General features: G+C 33.9%; 2 protein-coding genes across 4 annotated transcripts in view; one reads left to right on the forward strand and one right to left on the reverse strand.

Annotated features, from left to right (window-relative positions):
• Positions 1-23,220, forward strand: part of LOC106715876 (E3 ubiquitin-protein ligase MYCBP2) — a 95,359-nt gene that overhangs the window by 20,237 nt on the left and 51,902 nt on the right. The gene's annotated exons all lie outside the window — the stretch shown is intronic.
• LOC106715930 lies at positions 28-17,034 on the reverse strand. 3 transcript variants are annotated; one of them, XM_014509321.2, is made up of 3 exons: positions 16,848-17,034; positions 1,872-2,075; positions 28-1,243 (listed from the first exon to the last, which is right to left on the reverse strand). In XM_014509321.2, the coding sequence occupies exons 2-3, from the start codon at positions 2,028-2,030 to the stop codon at positions 68-70; spliced, it is 1,335 nt and encodes a 444-aa protein (XP_014364807.2). In that variant the 5' UTR covers positions 2,031-2,075; positions 16,848-17,034; the 3' UTR covers positions 28-67. The 3 variants fall into 3 exon arrangements, with proteins under 3 accessions (XP_014364807.2, XP_014364805.2, XP_014364806.2); XM_014509319.2 differs by having other exon boundaries at positions 16,587-17,034; XM_014509320.2 differs by lacking the exon at positions 16,848-17,034 and adding an exon at positions 2,395-2,511.

The raw sequence follows: 23,220 nt of genomic DNA on the forward strand, positions 1-23,220 counted from the left end.
TTAGATGACTATCCATAATAGCTACACCAAAAAACTTTTCCTTATTAAATAAGCACTTGTTTCTTGGTCATAGGTCTGTGGTAAGGAGCTCAGCTCTCTCTACCACTATATGGAACTCCGTCTCCCTGTACGTCTTACCGTCGGGCATTACTATCTGTAACTTTTTCTTCTTTTCGTTCTCGTGCTTCACAATAAAAAATATCGTAATGGCCGCCGCGATTACAACTAATATCACACCCACGACGACATATATCCAAAAGTTCTGTTTGAACGCTCCACATCTGCTGTTCACGTAAGTCGGTAACGATATGAAATGTTTCTCCAGTTCGTACCAGCAGCTGATTATGCCCCCCTGCTCCTTGAGCATGTCGCGCCACTGCTCCGCCAACGCGCAACTACACGTCACATTAATGTTCAAACCATCAACACGTAAAGTCAAACTGGACCGATTAAATATAAGAGACGATGGCATCAAGTCCGTCACTGTATTATTATCTAACAACAACTCTTGCCGACCGAATGTGGACAGCACGTCCAAATCCACACTAAACCCGAACAATGCACCCTTTTTTAAAGTTTTCACTGAATTATTTCTAAAAGTAATTGGCCCCTGAGATACTAAATGAAACCCATCACCGTCCATGGTATCAATTTTGTTGCTTTCAATGAGGACTCTCTTTGGTGAATGAACGAGGTAAGCCAAACTCGACAAGTGTTCGATGGTAACGCCCTCTACTCGGAACAAATTGGTGACTTCCACGTCCGATAGGAATCTGCTTGGAATGAATCCGATCTCACCGCCTCGCAGTACAAAATTTAACGTTGAGAATTTTTTGAATGCTTGTATTTCGATGTTATCAAATATGTTATTACTTAATTCTATGTTTTTGACTCCTGATAGACTAGAAAAAGCGAAGGGCTTTAGGTTACTGATGCGACTGTTGGTTATCGTAATGTCGTCGACCCGACCTTGTACCGCGTGCGAGCCAATCTCATTGATGGTGCTGTTATGGATAGCTATGCGAAGTCCGGGGTTCAGTTCACTGTCACGCGAAAACGGTGACCATGCGAGGGCACGCTCATTAATAACGACGTGAGCGACATTCCTGATCTCCACATTGCGGAGATGGATGAGGCCACGTATCGTGTCCGAGAGGAAGTGAACTCTGCTGCAGCCGTCGATCACGATGCCGGACGCTGTGGAAGGCACGCGGTACGGCCCGTCCGGTCGCAGCGTCACCTCCTGAAATAAACACACGTCACCGGATACAAAATTGTCGACATTTGTTAAATGGACATCCAAAGACCTTCACACTACTAATAGAAGTCGCTTTGTGAGAATCCGACTGTGGTTACTTTAAACATCAGGAGAGTAACTTAGTTCAAAGACTGTTGCGGTACTCTTAGTCGGAATGTTTCTTAACTTAGTTTAGCGGACAGAACAAATGTGAACTGTAAATATTAATTAATACAATTTAAACTTTATAAATTTTCTTAATGTGAAAACTTGCTATTGGAGAATATAAAATTTGTATACTATATACTTTTTTGTTGTTGTTTTTTTTTAGTAAATAGATAAATATTGATGTCACTTATATACCAAAATTGAGACAATTGTTACTGAGGTTTTGAACTTACAATGGTTGAGAAGTATTAATGTTGCAACAACCAGTAATTACATTTTAGAATGAAAGATATTCCAATATGCGGTGTAATGTTCATTTGTTCAGATTACTTCAACTTAACTTGCTTATCTTTAGACTAAAAAAATAATCACTCATGCCCTTAACACATAGGAGTAGGTACGTTTCTAGTTCGTGTAATCCTTTTTTAGGGTATTAGCCTGACTATAAATTTAGCGGTATCCTTACGTCATAATCGCGAGTACAGTTGCATATGAGCCGCGTGAAGGGGTCGCAGCGACAGGCGTCGTCATCGCAAAGCGTTGGCGCAGGCTGAGCGGTGCTGCATGCCAGCAGCGCGACCAGCGCTGGAAGCGCGTACGTTACCCACAGCGCTGGACCACGCATACTACTGATGCGAACGCCTCATGTCACCATCGTATCACGTCTGTTCTGTAACAAAAACATTGTCGTTTATTTATTTTTTGGATAAAGTAGCGCTGAAACACGATCTCAAATTATTTTAAGTGTTGATGTAGTAGGAAGATGGTACGCGCTTATTTAATATACACGGATATTGGATCCAAGGAACATAGGATTCATTCAGGATACAAAAAAAAGACGCGATATCTATTTCGTATAATGACAATGATAGAGCCTAACATAATTTCACCCCTTTCTAAGTAACTAACTGTCGCGCTTAAAATCGTTTGAAACCCCAAACGATGGTTGGCACTTAAATTCAGTAATACATATTAGAAGACATACATACGTGATCTTGAAGATATTCCTGTTTGTGCAAACAATGTGTTTTTAACGTTATTAAAACATTAAATGTAAATTCCACAGTGGGCAACAGCTTGCACCGTTGTGAGTCAACTTCGCGCAGGCACGTTATCGTCTCTCTTATCAGATATGTAGCGAGGTGTTGGCCATTCACAGCTCGTCGGAGCACCGACACTGATTTTAGCAAGGCTATCGAACTGATAATGATAACGCGACTGCGTTCTATTGTTGACCCTTTTTTACCTTCTATCAAGTAAATGCTTATGTTTTTGTCAATTTATTCTACAACTCACATTTTTATATTTCTCTTTACGTACCTATCTGTAAAATTACTATCTCACATTTGTCGATATTTCATGCAACTTGCTATTTACATCGTTTTAACTTCTTTTACCTATAACATACTTCATATTAGTCATTGAAGATAACTTGTCTTCATTTCGCTTTGTGTGTATGTTCATTTAGAAAACCAAAAAAACAACACATCTTTTGTCTACAATATTTATAAAAATATTTATAATGCGTGAATTTGTATCAACATCGGAAGATATTACCCTTGAGGCGTCTCTCCGCTATGCTAATTACAACATGTCTCAAGTTATTTTAGATTCGGTGCGTCGCTATGGATTTATCGTTCACGCCGATCACGACGCTCGCCGAATTCCTTAGTGTTTTCTAAATTTCAATTTAAAAGTAATGCAGTTATTCTAAATACTATCACATAAGCTAAAGGTTACCTAAATAATTCCTTAGTGGCGACTTAACGACTTTGAAAGTTATAGTTAGTCACATTGTTATCGTTCAATATAGTTTTATCGTGATTGGTTAAATCTAATGCTTTAAAAAAAAAATTAAATAATTGAATCTTAATTTTTTATTTTATTAATGATTTCACTGATATATCTTTAGGTCACAAAGACGTGGTAGAATTAAGACTTTACTAATTAGGTAAAGAGTTCTATTCTGTCAGCAAGGCATGTTACAAACTCAAAGAGATTGTAGAAGTAACAAACTTGTAGAATAGTTTGCAAAGTTCTGCGCGTAACTAGGATCTTTAAATAAATACATTTACTTAGACTTAATTGTATAAAATTATTAATTTCATAAGCTCGGTTAAGTCTAAAATAAATGAAATGGTATTCGAAATGAATCTTTATTTAAATAAATTTACATTTTTTTAAAAAACATTTTACTGGTGTGAATATACTTTCCAAATTAATCTATAATCTATATATATATATATACATATATATATATATATATATATATGTATATATATATATATATATATATATATATATATATATATATATATATATATATATATATATATATATAAAAGAAAGTCGTGTTAGTTACACTATTTATAACTCAAGAACGGCTGAATTGATTTGACTGAAAATTGGTGGGCAGGTAGCTTAGAACCAGGAAACGGACATAGGATAATTTTTACCCCGTTTTCTATTTTTTATTCCGCGCGGACGGAGTCGCGGGTAAAAGCTAGTTATTATTATATCGTTGTTAAGATAGTATATATTTTAAATTATAATAATTAGAAATATTACAATTGTAAAAAAACATAAATAATAATCATTTACGTCTGTTTTAAGTTAAAGGCGTATTCTATTAAACAAATGACTAATTAAAATTCTTAATTCGGGATAGTTATTCATTAATTCGAGTCATTTTTACTAATATTTCAAGTATTTTTTTCTTTGATAAATAGTTTAATTATACATTTCTGTTTTGCCGTGGGTTTCCTTTGTACTAATTCTTACAAAAACATATTATCATCCCTCTTATTATCTTGAAGAAAACAAAGATAGCAGTATATTGCTATAAAGGTGTTTCGATAGAGGAAAGCCAAAGACATGTTTTGTTGTAAATGTGACAATCTTTTTTTATAATTAAAGGGTCTTATAAGTTTATATGCAGATTTTATTGCTTTCAGTGTTTAATACGTACATATATAAAATAAATAATTTCGCGATAAGGTTTATAGGTAGCACTCGTTTAAAAAGGTCATAGATACAAATATCTTGTAAAACATCGTGTTCAAGATGCAACTCACATATTGTAATCACTTAGGTCGTTAGATGGCGTAGTGTTCTTATTAGATCGCACTATGGTTTGGTTAGCGTGGTAATGTATACGGACCGCGAGTTAAAAATAAAGACACGCTCAGATCAGAATACAGTTGTGGTTTTATTTAATTATTGACCCTTCTAGTAGTTCACAAATTTCGAGGAGCTGTCAAGAAAACACGCGAAGTGTTAAACATTTGGTCCTGAACGAGCCGAATTGTTCCCGGTATTGTTTGGATTCGTGGCTCATTTGGCCACACCAGCGTGTACTCGCAGTGGATCGCTGCAAAGGAGTACGCGTCATCGCCAGGAGGTAGCAGTTCACAAGCGCCTACCGGTGGAGTTCAAGACAAGGTCAACGGGCGTCACAGAGGGCGCCACCCGACACTTGGACGTGACGCATATCAATCACAGAGTGAGTGAGTCAGTGAAGTGCAACTGTAAGTACAATTTAATACATACAATAAATAGTGCACGTGAATTAGATCAAGAGATTTTGAACCTTATATACATGAAGATTTTAACTTAGAAAATTGTTGAAGAAATAGAACTTAGTAACTTCGTTTGAACTTTAAATTAGTAGATTTTAGTTGTTAATTGTTTTAGTTATAATACTGTGTGCATGTTAGACTTAGTGTAATTTTATACAAAAACGAAGGAACGGCGAACAAATGCCCGATTTCTGCGGGTAGTAAACTTACCTTTTAAACACTTGTAAACGTTTTTGCATTATTTTAAATTTATGTTGCTTATAATCATTTTCATATTTTACATGTGTATAATATAAAGTATTCTATTTGTTTGCTTTAGAAACTTAGTTGTAGTTTGCTGTATTTAATATTTATTGCTTATTAGATCAATCTCGACTGTTCAAATAATTTTAGTGTAAAGATTTTTGTATACAAAATATTATAATGGAGGGTTTAGTTAATGTTTTAAAGGACATTCAGAATGTCATACAAAGAGGTTTCACTAATTTTAAAAAGAGTCCCAAGGATAGGTTAACCGTAGAATATATGGAAACAAGACTTGAATTATTAGAAAACGATTGGGCACGGTTTAAAGAAAACAATACTAAATTACATGAAAGGTTCAAAGCTGAAGAATGTAAAACATTGGTAGACATGTATGATAGCACGGAAGAGTCATATATTACTTATAAGTGTTTACTCAAATCATTGTTGAATAAATGTAGGTCGGTCAATTTGTCAGAAAAAACTGGTTCAAATGATACTTCCAAGTGCAAGGGTTCAGTTAAGTTACCTAAAATCACTATACCCACATTTAGTGGTAAATATAGCGAATGGACGACATTTCGGGATTTATTTTTGTGCCTTGTAGATAAAAATGAGAGTTTAGACAATGTAGAAAAGATGCATTACTTAAAATCGCACCTTACGGGCGAAGCAGAACAATTTGTAAGACATAAAGAAATTTCTGACTTGAATTACGCCCAGTGTTGGGCCAAGTTAGAAAAACGCTATAGTAATAAAAAATATCTCTCAAATTGTATTCTAAAAAGATTGTTTAGTCAAAAGCGTATGTTAGTTGAGTCTGCCGCTGGTCTCAAAGAGTTGCTCGACACAACAAATGATTGTCTTAGTGCGCTTACTAATTTAAATGTCGATGTATCTACATGGGATATTATCATCATTCACATAGTCACTTTTAAACTTGATCCCGAAACTCGGAAACAATGGGAGTTAACTACAAATAGTAACGATATTAATGAATTACCTACCTACGAACAATTTGCCACCTTTTTAGAGAATCGTTTTCGCGCCTTTGAAAGGATAGAGCCAAACAAGGTTCATCAGGTCACCAGGTCCCATGTTCCTAAGGCAATGGTAACGACAAGTTCAAGCAAGATTCGCTGTGAATATTGCTCTGAGACACACAAATTGTGTTTCTGTAAGAAGTTCGCGAACCAACCAGTTGACTCAAGACGGGACTTTGTTGTAAAACATAACATATGTTTTAATTGTTTGGGTAGCAATCATAGTGTTTACAATTGTAAGAAACAGACAAATTGTAAAGTGTGTTTAAAACGGCACCATTCTTTACTACACCCAAGTGGTGAGTCCGTAAAGAAAGATCAGGATATACGAGCTAATGTGATGACTGTTGATGCTAGCTCTTCGGCTAGTGTTGATCATGTTGTTGCGTGTTTATCTACCAATAAAGTACCAAGAACTAGACAGGTTTTATTAGCTACAGCACTGGTTAAAGCAGAGTCCAAGGGGGGTGACTTTCAGTTGGTAAGAGTATTGCTTGACCAAGGCTCTCAAGCATGCTTAATCACTGAGGCCACAGTTCAATACCTAAGACTTCCTAAAATTCCAATTCAAGGAATTGTGTCTGGCTTAGGTAATAGTTCAACTGTTGCAAGGTACATGGTACAAATAAAAATTCAATCTCGGATAGATCCGCACTTCAATTTACAAGTAACAGCTTACGTGTTGACGAAAATTACGTCTTATTTGCCGGAACAGAGCATAAATAAAGATATTTTAAAATGTATCAATATATCAAGTAATGATCTAGCCGATCCCCAGTTCAACCAACCTAATAAAATTGATATTTTATTAGGAGCTGATGCTTACAGCTGCATTCTAAAGGAAGGCATAAGGAGAAGTCCATCAAGTAACTTGATCGCGCAGAACACCAATTTCGGATGGATCTTATCAGGTGCTGTAAATAATTCAAATGAAAATTCTAACTTCACACACAATAATATTAATGTAATGCATACACAAATAAGAGAAGAAGATGTTCTCAAGCGATTCTGGGAAATTGAAGAACAAATTAATAATAAAAGGATACTTACCCCAGATGAACAAAAATGTGAAGAATTTTATGCCGCTACTACCTCAAGACGAGAAGATGGTAGATACGTAGTAAGATTACCATTCCGCATTGAGGACCCTCAATTTGAAGATACTCGTTCCGTAGCTGAAATAAGATTTAAATCATTAGAAAAAAGGTTAGAAAAGGACAAGGAGCTAAAGGAAAAGTACACTAGTGTAATAAAAGAATACTTACAATTGGATCACATGAGACCTGTAAATGATAATAAAGGGGATGTTGCTGTATACTTACCTCACCATGCAGTGATACGGAATGACAAAACAACTACCAAGGTAAGGGTAGTCTTCAATGCATCGGAAAAATATAAGTCAGGTGTTTCGTTAAATGATACACTCATAGCCGGTCCATCATTGCAAGCAGATTTGAGACATACTGTGTTGAGATGGAGAGTTCATCCTATTGGTCTAGTGGCAGATATTGTTAAAATGTACCGTCAGATAAGGATAGCTGATGAGGACACCAAATACCAACGAATACTCTGGCGTGATAGTCCAAATAAAGAAATAAGGGATTACGAATTGCTGACAGTAACGTTTGGAACCACTTCAGCTCCTTACCAGGCAGTCAGAACACTTCACCAGATTGTTTACGATGAAGGTAAAATATATCCGCTAGCAGCCGAGAAGATTTTAAATTGCTTTTACATGGATGATTTGATGACTGGATGCTGTAATGTAGAAGAAGGACTAGCAATTTATAAGGAAATGACAGAATTGTTAGGAAAGGGGGGATTTTTATTGCAAAAGTGGAACAGTAATAATGAGGAAATTATAAATAAGATAAATGAAGCAGAGAGGAAAGGAATACAAAATCAATTAGATCAAAAGCAAATAGTTCAACAACAAGGAGGTCAAAAACAAATAGATCAATGTACGGAAATGGAAACTAGAACAAGCCAACAAGAAAAAAAAAATAATAAGGACATAGAAGATAAGGGAATAGAACATAAAATAGACAATGTAATTAAAATTTTAGGACTATCTTGGAACCGCAGCATAGATGCATTCCAGTATACGGTGAATCTTCCACCGCAGACGACTGCACCTGTAACAAAAAGAGCTGTAATTTCAAATATAGCACGTTTGTTCGATCCTCTAGGATGGCTAGCTCCGAGTGTAGTGATAGCAAAAATATTTATCCAAAAATTATGGCTCGCTGGAATTGAGTGGGATGAAGAATTAAATCCTGAGTTGAAACAAGAATGGAATACTTACCGACAGGAATTGTCTCATCTTACCCAGATCGCCATTCCACGCTGGCTTGGCACGAACTCCAACGATGACCGTGAGCTACATGGTTTTTGTGACGCCTCTAAGGCAGCCTACTCAGCGGTGGTATACTTGCGAATGACGGATGTCACAGGCAAGGTCAAAATTGCCTTGTTAGTTGCAAAGACTAGAGTTGCCCCTATAAAGCAGATCAGCATTCCTCGTTTGGAATTGTGTGGGGCAGTACTCCTTTCAAAATTATTGATGGAAACGGCGGAGGTATTGCAGATTTCAACGAATAAAATCTTTGCTTGGACAGATTCTACTGTTGTTTTAGCTTGGCTAAATAGTCACCCAAGCAGATGGAAAACGTTCGTGGCCAATCGCACATCTGAGATATTGACTTCAATGCAACCATCTCAATGGTTCCACGTGTCAACGACGGAAAACCCGGCAGACTGTGCATCAAGAGGACTTTTACCCAGTTTGCTTGTGGAGAATTCCCTTTGGTTTTCTGGACCAACTTTTCTTAGTTCAACCATTATTTATAAAAAGCAAGATGTTCTGAAAACGGACTTAGAGCAAACATTAAAAGTTTATGCTGTTGTAGCTTCCAGCAAGGATGGTGATATATTTCAAACTTTTGAAAGATATTCCTCGTTATCAAAACTACTACGAGTAATTGCATATTGTCGTCGATTTAAAAATAAAGGTAAAAACGATACTGACTATTTACAGAAAAAAGAACTCGAAAAGGCATTAGAATGCTGTATAAGAAGAACACAGGAAGATACTTTTAAGGATGAATATGTACAATTGCAAGACAAAGGGTTATTACGGCTAAAGAAAAGTAAGTTAAAGTCATTGTGCCCTTATTTAGACGAAAACGGTTTGATTAGAGTAAAGGGTAGACTAGAGAAATCTTCGCTAGACGAACAGATGAAGCATCCAATAGTATTGCCAAACAACGCACATCTTACTCGCTTAATAGTAGCCGACGCTCACATCAAGACACTACACGGTGGTAACCAGCTCATGCTAAACTATTTAAGATCAGCCTACTGGATACTTGGAGCAAGAAATTTAGTTAAAAGGCACATTAACAAATGCGTGACCTGTGCTAAGCAAAGAGCCAGTACCAAGGCCCAAATAATGGGTGACCTTCCGTCTGTCAGATGTAACCCGTCGAGACCGTTCTTGCACAGTGGTGTTGACTACGCAGGTCCTATAAACGTAAGGACAACAAAGGGTCGTGGTCATCATTCATATAAAGGCTACATATGTTTGTTTGTTTGTATGTCTACGCGCGCTTTACATCTAGAAGTAGTCAGTGACATGGGTACGCAAGCATTTTTAGCGGCCTTTAGACGGTTTGTGTCTAGACGTGGTCATTGTGCCAAACTTTATAGTGACAACGGCACTACATTTGTAGGCGCTTCGAGAGAGTTACAGCGACTCGCGCCATATCAAACTTCTATAGCACAACATTTAGAGGCGAATAACACTGAATGGCATTTCATTCCCCCACATGCTCCCAACTTCGGTGGTTTGTGGGAAGCGGGAGTGAAATCAACAAAGTTTCACCTCAAACGGGTTATTGGTGATGCGTCACTTACCTATGAAGAGCTTACAACACTTCTTACCCAAGTCGAAGCTTGCCTGAATTCGCGACCGATAAGTGTTATGAATCTTAATGATCCTGGAGAACCAATACCATTGACCCCAGGACACTTTCTAATCGGTGAACCTATAATTTCAATACCAGAGTACACTAATTACGAAAGTTCAAATGTTCATTCTCTAACACGATGGCAATTTGTTCAGAGGATGTTGCAATCATTTTGGAGACGTTGGTCTCAAGAATATTTAAGCAATTTAATGCATCGTTATAAATGGTCGTCCAAGGCTCAAGAACCAAAGATTGGTGATATCGTTCTTATAAAAGAAGACGATATGCCTCCTAGTCGTTGGTTGATGGGTCGTATTATAGAGAAACATCCCGGTGATGATAAAATCACTCGTGTAGTTACGTTGCGCACAAAATCATCTAGTATTATAAAAAGGCCAACTAATAAACTGTGTATTTTACCAGTATTCGAAGAATGACATAGTACTTTTCTTAAATCATGTTCTTTTTTATTATTATTTTTTTTGCATCTTATTTTTCTTACTAGTTTGTAATCATTATATAAAGTATTGGTTAATTTCAACATGTTCAATTGTCTCTTATGCGTAATATTGTCAATAAACTTTATAAAAAATAATGTATCACAAATCTAAATCAACGGCATGTTTATAATCATTGGCATATTATCAAGGACATTCTTCCACTAAATGTCCTTGGTGGGCGCTATGTTCAAGATGCAACTCACATATTGTAATCACTTAGGTCGTTAGATGGCGTAGTGTTCTTATTAGATCGCACTATGGTTTGGTTAGCGTGGTAATGTATACGGACCGCGAGTTAAAAATAAAGACACGCTCAGATCAGAATACAGTTGTGGTTTTATTTAATTATTGACCCTTCTAGTAGTTCACAAATTTCGAGGAGCTGTCAAGAAAACACGCGAAGTGTTAAACACATCGTTAAAAATAATAAAGATTACATCATAGAGTCGTAAAAACGAGTGCCCGTGACTTTTTTGTTTCAAACATCGTTGCGTTATGTAATCTTTATGTCCTCACGACTTGAGCCATGGTTCACCTGTCTTCATCGTCCACAAATCGAAATTATTCATCACCAGCATTTGCCCACTGTTGGACATAGATCTTCCACAATACCGTATCTATCTCGATAAATATCTTATTCGATAAAAATAATATCGATATTTTGAAATTTTGCATATATTTCGGTATAACACTAAGCTTTTCATGATTAAACTGTAAAAAAATATGTTATTTTACATATCTTGCGATATGTCCCAAACCATTATGTTGATCTGGTAATGGTAACATATTTGAATGAAAAAACTACACAAACAATTATTTGTTGCCATGTTTTTTTTTTATTTAATTTTGTTTACAAAGATTAAAATTAAATGAATAAAGAAATGTTAATTGAAGTAATGTATGAATGTGTGGAAAGAAAGAAGATGGACGCGAAAGGCTCCCGCTAAAAATAGGCGGAAAAGGGTCGGAAAATAATGTTGAAAAACTAAGTATAATCTTAAATAGTTTATTATATAGAAGTATTTATGATAATTTTAGTGTTAATTTGTTAAATAATACGGAAATAAGGCCGAAATAACCCCAATAAATATTAAAATGTGTATAAGTCGCTAAGATTTAGTATAAGAATACTACAGTTAATACTAATCATAGCTAGGTATGTTCTTTAAATTCTTAATTGTAGCATTACATACATATTTAAAAACCTGTCTTCCTGAGAGACCATATTTTTTTTTATTCCAACATGTTGTACCCAGAGAAACATCGGTAGTAAAATATATATTCTCTTTGGAAAAACAGAAATAACCATACGTCCTACGATAAGTGTGGAAACCTACGCTATATAACAGTTGAAAGTTAAAATTCTCTGGTTATGTTGATTCGTTATAAATCCGCTCATTCTAAAGAAATGATTCAACTCGAATACATTGGATGCAAGAGGGATGCGTCACAATCACAAACTGTAGGATTTATTTCCTTAATGCATACCACACACGTTAGGTTAGGTTATAACCACGCAGGTATAGGTAACCGTCAGGGATAACAGAGTCTTATCGTACACAAAACGTAAATGTACAGTTTTGCCACACACGCTAGGGTTTGTAATTTATGCATATAAGAGCAAAGCTGTCATGCAAAACCTAACGTGTGTGGCCTATATTAGAAAGGTTAACGTTGCAATAAACTATATTATGCTGCACATATTTTTGTGCTTTCACCACATAAGTGACACAAATTTATGACTACTTTCTGACTTTTTATTACTTAATACCGTTTTTAATACCACTAAAATACGTCTGGAGTAATTTAGATAAATAACTAACAAATATATGGTTGAATGTAATTTCGAGTTCTATTATTAAACAACTTTCGACATTTAACAGATGCACAGTTTCTGTTTCGTTCAATAATAATGTAAGCTTCGATCATTAATTCAACTTCATAGATTCTCTATTTTTTATCATTAGAATATTGCCATTATTATGTTTATAGTGAAAAATTTAATAAAAGATTTAAATAGTTACCGGGTTTTTATTTATTGGGTGTTAATTTAAAAAAAAAAATATTCCCATTTCAGTTCCACAAATAATATTAATATTATATTTATTACAATATAATTATTCAGTAATATACAACGATTTACTAATTTTTCAGATAGTATTTTTCAGTGTAAATTTGCCACAGAATATTTACATAGAAATGTATGAAGAGGGTCTGAATATTTCTCGGTAAAGCTATATGTGTGTGAATTGAACAATAAATAATTAAACTTTGTACATATTCCGGGAATTCGTACAGAAATTTGAACATTATAAGATCTGTGCTACAAAGGCTGTCTGAATATGACAAAGCATTCTAAAACCGTTTGAGTTTCCACTGCTTAGGATAAGGTATCTTAAGATAGGTTAATATCTCATCATAATTCCATATAAAACTACGTTAACATTGTACACATTTTAAAGGGTAAACATAAATGATGATGTCATTTGTCCGTTCTAAGTATTTAATTTGTTTACATTGCTACGGTTTTCTTTGTTTGTTTATACTGAATCTTATTTCTTAAAACCACCTTGAGAGTGCCGCTTTGGGTGACCAATGCACTAATGCTAGTTTCACACGAGGGTAGTAGGAAAAGTAAGGGAGTGAAGTATAGCTGTACAGCTAACACACCCCGCGCCGTTAATCTGTCAATTATGTCAAAATTAGTATGAGATTTTTGGTGTATTTTACGCTCGCTACACAAATAATAAAAAATGTCGATGACGATATGATTGCGCTTGTCACAAATATTTGTGTTAGTACAGTACTTCTCTGCCTCACATTTCTGCCATGTTGTGTGACGAGCACAACAGAGGCTTTATATTTACACTTAACAGAGCACACATAGGAGGCTTTGTCAATGTACACTCGGCAACAAAGTTGTAAGCTATGATTGCAGCATTTCAATAATAATATTGTCACAATGAGAGGTGCTTATTATGATTTTAATAGTTTATTTAGACTCAAGTAGCTCAGTGTAGCATTAGATTTAGAGATGGTAATTTAGATGTTAGTTATATGTTCAGAATTCTTCTATTCGAAGTAATTTTGGGGCTTGGGCTCGGACCCTATAGTAAGACTTGACATTAAGTACTTGGCCAGACTGAAGATTTTATATTTATAAATAAAAAAATTATGTTTTGTTTCACCAAAAGATTTCTAAAAGCAATGTCCAGTAATAAAGTGGCAAGAGCTAGAAAACGGAAAGGCTCTCTTTGTAAAATACCTTACAAATTCTTGGACAAGTTAAGCCTTCGGAGTAGCAAAGCATGGCATGAAACTTTTGGTTAAAATAATTTTGACACTCCTTTTTAGTTAAGTGCTGTATTTTGGTTCCAATAGAAATTATTTCTACCTTTGACAAACCGCACATTTTTTAAACTCCATAAGTTTTAAAATACTTTCTTTGGCTTTCTATATTAAACAATATCAGATCATTTTATTTCTCAATTTTAACGAAATTAAAAAAATAAAATGCGTGATGGCCGTTAAGTGCTAAATTTGTCGTGCCATTGTTTACTTAATTCCTTAGATTAAAAATAAAATTTTGCAACGCTATCAGGTCTCTTAATAATACAGAACCATAGAAGTAGTTCGTGATTTATTTTTAAACGTCTGTGTAGACATTTCTAGATGTATGATGTAATATTTATTGTCAAATTATTGTAGAAGCGCAAAATTATTTACGATAAATGTCAGAAGACGTAGCAAATAATAATGACGACCTTAATAATGCGGAAAAACCCAGAGCGTTTATTAGCATATAACGTCACGTTGAATAAAAGTATTTTAAAATAGAATCTAAAATTTGCATGCGAACGATAAATATCAATAAAATAACATTTGTTTGATAATTATCTAAATTTATTTGAAGGTGATCTCAACTGTCGTTACACTTGTATTACGATTGTTTTGCCATTCCGCTCATTATCTTTCAAAAGACAGCGTTAATAATTGTACTATACAACTTACATTCCATCGATAAAATTTTGTAGTGTTATGGTTATCTGGGTTTGTTTCGTTGCAATTATAGCGTGATCCTCTTGAAATACTATTATCCTAATTTGGTAACTTCTAATTTATAGTATTACTATCTTAAAAGACTTTAAAAGTAGCTTATGTGTTCTTTCAGACTATGTTCTACATCTGTGCCAAATTTCATCAAGATCCGTTGAACCTTTACGGAGATACCTTCAAACAAACATCCATCCATCTAAACATTCGCATTTATAATATTAGTAAGATTTAGTACGATTAATTTCATCTAATTCACTTCTTAAATGATATGTCACGTCTTGTATCAATGCTTACAAGATAAGTCACGTACAAAGGTAAACAAAAGAAAATAATGACTCATTCGTGAAATAAGTAATGTGAAAGATTTCAATCTAGGACAGCTTGAATTAGTTACATGTTCTTGTGATGTACATGGAAAATATAACTACCTAAATGTGTTATTATTGCAAAAGAAAGCAAAAATTAGACGAGACTTTAGTTTTTCAATTGAAATATAATTTATTATATTTCAATTTTGCGCCTAAATTGTGATGAATTACGTCTAGTTCCACTCAAGTCGTCAATTTACGCTGTTTCATTTGTTTCGGTTATCTAATAAAAATTATGAGGTAAAGTGAAGTAATCTTACTAATATTATAAATGTGAATGTTTAGATGGATGGATGGATGGATGTTTGTTTGAAGGCATCTCTAGAACGGCTCAACGGATCTTGATGAAATTTGGGCACAGATGTAGAACATAGTCTGGAAGAACACATGGGCTTTTTAATGCGTACGGACGGAGTCGCGGGCTAAAGCTAGTACTTTATAACATGGATAGGTATGTATGTAAGAAAAGGTTTTTCATTTTAAATATTTTGGAATTTACTAGTTTTAGCGTAAATTGTGCGTCTACGAATGGAACTAAAATAAATTTAAAACGATGTCGGATTCGGTTTTCTTTATCACAATATAAAGCCTTTGCGAAACGTAGTTGAATTGTGGTCAAACCTCAAACCCAAGAGGGTTACACGGTTATTTTTTAATCCTTCAAGCGATACAAACGTGTCGTTAAAAGGTTTCCATCTCATTAAGAACATCGAGCCGCGCCGAAACTGGACGAAGACCCGTTACATAACTAGTTTTTGAATTTTGTTCGATATATTTTTGTTGTAATAACTTTTTTTAATGGTTATCATTTATTATTGGAACTATCATTGATATTTTAATTTTAATTTAATTTTAAATGACATTTTTAAAGCTTTATTTGCCCTTGATATTCTGTAATTATATATTTCCAACGATTTCCTCTGATAAGATCTAACCAACGCATACAATGCAAGTACAAAATTATTTATTACATAACCGCAAACTATCAAATAATTTTTCAAATACGTAAAAATTGACAAAAAATTATGATTGTTTTCCGAATATTGGGCGCTTAAAAGCTAGGACCTGGTTGTTCTTGGTCCTGACTTTTAAGCGCCTTAATAGTAGCAAGTTTTTTTTTTTTTCAGGAAACAACATGATCATTACCTAAATTTATCCATATCAGATAAAAGCATCAGAGATTTATTTAATGAATTATTAGTTGTCAAAGAATTAGAGATTAGACTACATTAAATTATCTATAATTCGAGTGATCTTAGATTGATTAAATTAATGAAGATCCTCAGGTTTTTGTGCTCTGTTCGTAGGTAATTACTTACGTTCAAAATGAACATTTCGTTTGTTCACGTGTTAATTTAGATTTTTTATAAGATAAAAATTTAATTGCGGATATTACTCTATTCATATTATAATTATTACATTTACCTGTTCTTACGTTTTCTTTCCTCATTAACGCTATCATATTAAACTCTTGTTATCTCTACATACTCATGAATATTCCTATGAATTGTTAATAATTATATTTGTGTTACACTAGCACTCGCGTTTAACCGTAACTAACCATGACGCACACAAAACAAACGTTAAATAATTTCAAGTGTTCACCGTTTTGCCTCAAAACTTTGGTCTAACGCCAACAGCAAGAAATAACACGTGAATTGTCATAAAGTGGGAACAATGGCCAACCTGCTGGATCCCGGAGGTACCTACGGTTGCGGTCACACCATAGTTCGAATTTTACGATGTACATAGGTGCCAGGTTATGCCGGGTCGGTACAGTCGGTCGATTTGCGCCAACTCGTGCGACTTCCGCGTCGGCGCGCGCTCAACTGGGCGACTGTACGCTGCGAACTGCGCTCGCGCACTACTGACCTTCGTGACTCGCACCTACCGCCCACCTATCAGATGCAGACTCCACGTACAGTCGTCATCATCACTGATAGATCGATCTATACGACGAAAAGAGTCATATAGTCTTACGAGTATTAGGTGTCCTAACGTCTCTTCATATGTAACTCTTCTCTGTGGATATTACCACATAGTGATATGTATCAATCATTAAGAGGAATCCTTCAAATCTTACCAAATGAGACATTTTATATTAAATCTAGGTCAATATATAGATTCTCGTTTATAACTTACGTAGGAGAATAATGTTTTTAATATTAGAAGTCATTAATAATTAATTTAATGATAGTAAATTTGGTTAGTGCTATTGACATTTTTTATTAGACCTTTGCAACTTTGAACAGACTAACATAAGATAGCTTTGTTTACTTGCATTGCTTGCAGTTAATTGATGTAAAGGCCTCTTTCTATTAATGAGACTTTTTAATATAAATAAAATGAGTATTCTTGTCAAAGTTGATTCCAAAATATTTTGCTAAATAATACAAATTCTAAACACCGAAGATGAGATGGTATATATAAATGAATACATATATAATCCGTCTGATGGATAATTTGATTATAACACCAGAGGAAGTCGCCTTTATTCGGGCAATTGGCAATAAGTGGTCCTCCGGTGCTTTACAAAGACAGTGACCGAATCACAGCACTGTCCGTTGCATCTAACACAAACTCAAATATAGATTGTAATTCGTCAAGTTGATTTACTTTGTTTGTAACGTATGAGGATTAAAATATATAAGTCATAGAATCCTCCGCTTTTTCTCAAGAAACATTTTAATTTTTTCTATTTTATTATATACAAGTAAATAAAATGATGAAATGTATGAATTGCAATTTAATAGATTAACAATAAACTTATCCTATAAAATGGAAGAACATAATTCGAATGGAAATTTTAAACTACCCAAAGCGCTTTCACACACAAATTAAATTTTCCTTCAAAAGCTCTCTTAATCTCGTAATTATGTTCTTACATACATTATATATATTACACTTTTTCACTGCAGGAACACTTAAACCAATACATTTCCTCTCATTTTTTTAAAAGTAAACACAATGTATATACTATGTTTTAGACATTGAAAGTCCACGGTAGTATTATTCGGAGAAATTAATTCGAGTAAAGGTATGTTATGAAATTTTTAATAATTTGATTTCTTCTTATGTCTTACATTTATCGTGATCGAATAACAATACAGTGCACCGACTGTGTAGAATTCCATACTTTATCAGTGACCATACTAACATCCGCGCAATAACCACGATAAGATTAGAAGCAAAATGGCCGACTGTATTAGATTTCTACATACGATGTTTGATATTGGTCACCGATCAACCAAACACAATGTAACTAAATTAATCGTTATCTATAAATCTATATATATAAAAGAAAGTCGTGTTAGTTACACTATTTATAACTCAAGATCGGTCGAACTGATTTAGCTGAAAATTAATGGGTAGGTAGCTTAGAACTAGGAGACGGACATAGGAACTTTTTTATTTTGTGTGCATTTTTTTTTTATTCCGCGCGGACGGAGTCGCGGGTAAAAGCTAGTTAATTTTAAAGACGAAATAGCACTCACAGTTAGATTATTCAAAACGTTGTCAAACGTCTTATCACTAAACAGAATGTTGCCATTTTTAAAAGTTGAAATGTCATCAAGAACGTAGATATTTTACGCTTCATCAAAAACTGCAGTGACAATTTATTTACAACATTGTTGTGAATTAACAATGGGTTTAATTTGACTTTCGATTTCCGATATTAATTATCGGTTGGTTTAACCACTGCCGCCACAACTTCGATGGAACTACAGTGCAACACAAATAACTTGAGCGGTAGTGAAATTAATAGACTGTCGAAACAAACAGATACAGTTTGATTGGTCAAAGCTTTTGCTTTTAAAATGAAAATTCAATTGCTCCGCGATAAAGTTCAATATAGTCTACGTTACGATGGCCAGTTGTTTGTTATTTTATAATCGTTTATTACGAGTATGGAGATACTGTCCAGGTATCCTGTGGAAATGTTTTTAAACGTTCTCTTCAACTATACATATTGATACATTTTCATTTGTTTCTAAGACATGCTTCACTTTATTGGTTGAAAAGAGGTTGTAATACGACTTGTACCCGTGATTTTTTGTACTTTTTACTCACATTTTTTTACAACAACAATAGTAGAGGCTTTTTCCCATTCCACTCTATTCATATAAGGAAAGTATGGGAAGTGAAAGTAAATTTGACGGCAGAGGAGACGTCATAAGAAAGGGAAATATTATCTTTCAATGCGTTTTCTTCTTCTTCGATTAAATGTAGACAACGCATCTGCAATTGTAGATAGTTACGCTCAGCGGTCTCTTCGCAATTTCAGTTATTTCTTTTCCCCTGGCTCGTTTGCCTTATATTATTAAAAAAACAACACGTTTCCAATTAATCCTCGCTGATCTCATAATGTAATGCGCTCTTAATTTTTTGTTATATCACAAATGGATTTAAAAAAAACAACGTTTTTAATTTTGAATAATTTACTTGATAAACGGCACGTCGACGTGTAAATACTTGCACCGGGATTAAACGGCGAGCACGTTCCGATGCAATTCCATTAAACTTCGATTAAGATGAACGTTTTCATAACAGAAATATGCCTTACAAACACTGCCTTTATTTTTTAACGTGTTCAAAATATATTCGCGTAATTCCACTGCCGAAATACATTAATTCAAACAAATGGTTACATTGATCTTTTCAAAGGTAATGAAAATAACAATATGTTTTTCTACAAATGTAGGTGCCCGGCGTTTTAGTTGACTCCTAGGGTCGAAGAGTACACTAATTACCGAAGTGCCAAATCAAAAGACAGGGTTATAAGTATCAACACTGAAATACGATTGAATTTCTTTGCCTAACTCTCTTGGTCGAGAGCTTTTTTGTTTTTATTATAAAAATGTGTTACCGTATCCAAATTGTAGTGTTAATTTTGAACAGAAGTGTTTAGTAAGACATCGGTTTACACTTCATCACTGCGATGACTGAGTTGACCTGCATCATGTCAGTGTTTAGTTCATGGTGCGTGTTTAAGAGTTCGTGGGGAAGACAGTAATGTTAAATCCTCTGCTATATACTGAATTGAAGTACATCTACAATTAAAAATATTCCTGAATGAATTGGATACACGTTTGAAATTTGCAGATTGGTTTCGCAGGACTGTTTGAAGCAGTCCGTGTATGATGGCTTTTAGAATTGTTTAATTGTCATTCGTGATCTTAATACAAAATGCGCCGATTTTGTTTATAATGTGTTGTGTTTTATAAGCATGTGGAAGTTTCTGCAATCTGTTAGCGCAACATTATCAAAGGCCGAGCGTTGAATTGAATTTATTGCACTGAATGCTGATCCGAGTAAAGTTATCGATATAGAAGGGGGCAGGAGGGGAGTGAGGTACCGCATGCATTTGAACTTTGCTCTTATTGGCGTACTAACTCGTGACATTCAGGACAGTTACAAGTCTTGCGACTTCACTGACCTCGCTTCAAACCTCACTAATGAACTGTGAACTATTATAAAGCGGAAAGATTTGTATTTTTGTATAACGTATAAACTCCAAAGATACACGACCGATTTCAATAATTCTTTTGGCATTAGAAAGTTACATTACCATTGAGTAACATAGGCTATTTTTTTTAATTTAACGAAATAACTGACAAAAGCTAGTATTTAAACAAATAAGACTTAGAGTGGATATTTAGAAACAATCACTTTAATAACAACGTCTGTACCAATCAAATGCCACTTCACATGCGCGGCAAAATTTGTTATTTGGTGTTAACAAACTATCAGTAAACACATTTCATGATACGTTTTTTTGCTATGAAAGTTAACTCACCAGGCAAATTGGTAGTACGGAACGTGTTAAGTCAGACTTCCAGTATCCATGTGGTTATTGATAATCTCATCTGTGCCGGATGTTCGAACTTCAATTCTAATTTAAAGCTAATGCCTATACAAATGCTCTTGACTCATTTGTAGGTTGGTAATCGTGCGGTTATTCATACATCTCTATGGATAGATTAATTTTAATTGTAGAGATTTCGTGTCTCTCGATCTACAAAACTGGTTTAAAAGGGTATTGATAGCGCAAGGGACATGTTATTTAAAATTGTTTTTATTTGGTGGTAATTAAACTTACTATAACACGTTGATATTTGAAATAAATATTAACTATAAAAAAAAATGCCTAACTAAAAACAAGTTAACTTCTTAAACTTATCCCGTTTGCGATTGAATGCTAAATTAGAAAGACAAATACCATGGAAACTTAAAGTAGGATTATGTGACTTTTAAATTCTTAGTTGGTTATGTAACTGTTAACAAATCTTTAAGGTTTATTTACAGTTGTATATTATTAATATATATTTAAATGAGTTTTGTTTTAGGTTTATTATCATATTTAATACTCCAATTTCACCGATTAATGTTTTCGAGCGTATGTTGGACACAGTGATCACATTGAAGTGGATTCATTTATAATTTGTTAACAATTATTCACTACAATGAAAATTAATTATGGAGATTCCAGCAATCATTACTTTATCACACTTTCTCTGTACTGATAATTTAGTAAATAAGTTATTTATTATTTTTATCCGAGGGACACAAGAGTATTGATGTTTCACTTTGAAAGTAAAATTGTCAGTTTTACACTCTCACTATGCATTCGTAGCGTGTTTCCGACAGCGTGAATGCGTGTTCACGTATTGACTATCACTTCAAATTCGTCACGCTTACTGTAGTAGCGTGTATATATATTCCATAGGGAAATCTATCGCTAATTTATTTAAAATAATTCAGGTATAGAAACTTCGTTAGGATATCCGAATACGAAATATCAGAAATATTTAATATTTTTAGTTTAATTTAGACTTACGATGATGCGTTGAAAATAATCAATACAGTTATTCGCATAAACATTTTCACTCTGTTATTTAATAAATCAAACTATTCAAGCGAAAATATCAGTAAAACTAACGTCATGGCCGTGTCTATTTCCATACTAATATATATTATTCTTTTTAAGTATTTATTAAACTAAATAAAAACATTGTTCCACCATAAGGTATATGAAGAAAGATGTAAGTCTGTTAGTTATTTTCACTATATAGGTAGAACTTAAAGCTTGTTGGCTGATAAAGCACGTGCGTGCACAATAGTTGCCGTTCGCACAAAGAACAGACCTCTTTCAACTTCCTAACCGACTATTGTTTAATATACTGGCTGTGCAAGCTGTGCTCGATACTTGAGTTATTTAATTTTTATTAAATTGTTGATTACATTAAGTTGTCTTCTTAAAATAATAACAATTTTTCTTCTTAGCGTAAGTGTCGACTCTATATTAAATATTTTTTTATCTATTGTTTGTTAAAAAATAATAATAAAGAAATTGTGTAATTATTATTTATGTTTAGAATTTACCGGATAAAAGAAAAGTCTATTCTCAATAAAATTAACAAAAATAGGACGTACCCTAAGGCTTCTGACGGACATGAAAATGCAATAAAGCTGCAAATAAACGAAGTGATCTCTGACACATATCGTTTAACGGGATATAAAACTATTAGGAACTCGCTTATCGAGCCTGAAAAGAATATATCTGATCTACTGGAATTTAAATTCTTTAGCAATACATACTTAGTAAAAAATCTATAAATATCAAAAACAGATTAAATTAAGTTAAAATTTGATATTTAACAGTGACATATACTTACTTTAATTATAAGGTGTTGTATTGTTGTTAATATAAAAAAATTCTTTACAATTTGTTCCCGCTGCTAGTTTGTCCCTTTCTCTTATATATATAAAAAAAATCTTTCTTCCAAAGTTTGTGTGAAAAATAAAGTACTAAGCATCAAAAGGAAGTGTTTCATTATGACTTTAGTATTTAAGTCAGCTTTAAAATGTTAATAATAAAATGTATTTGAAATAAACAAAGGAATCACATTTAACATTTATTCGGAATTAACATCAATGGAATAACATCTGTTTCTACATTTTGAACATTGTAACTGATCTATTTGTAACGATGTTACAATCTTCTACGACTTTAAGTTGTATATATGAGTTATACTACGCAGACGAAACACTCTTATAA

Source organism: Papilio machaon, chromosome Z (assembly GCF_912999745.1).
Source record: "Papilio machaon chromosome Z, ilPapMach1.1, whole genome shotgun sequence".
In the NCBI taxonomy this organism is placed as follows: domain Eukaryota; kingdom Metazoa; phylum Arthropoda; class Insecta; order Lepidoptera; family Papilionidae; genus Papilio; species Papilio machaon.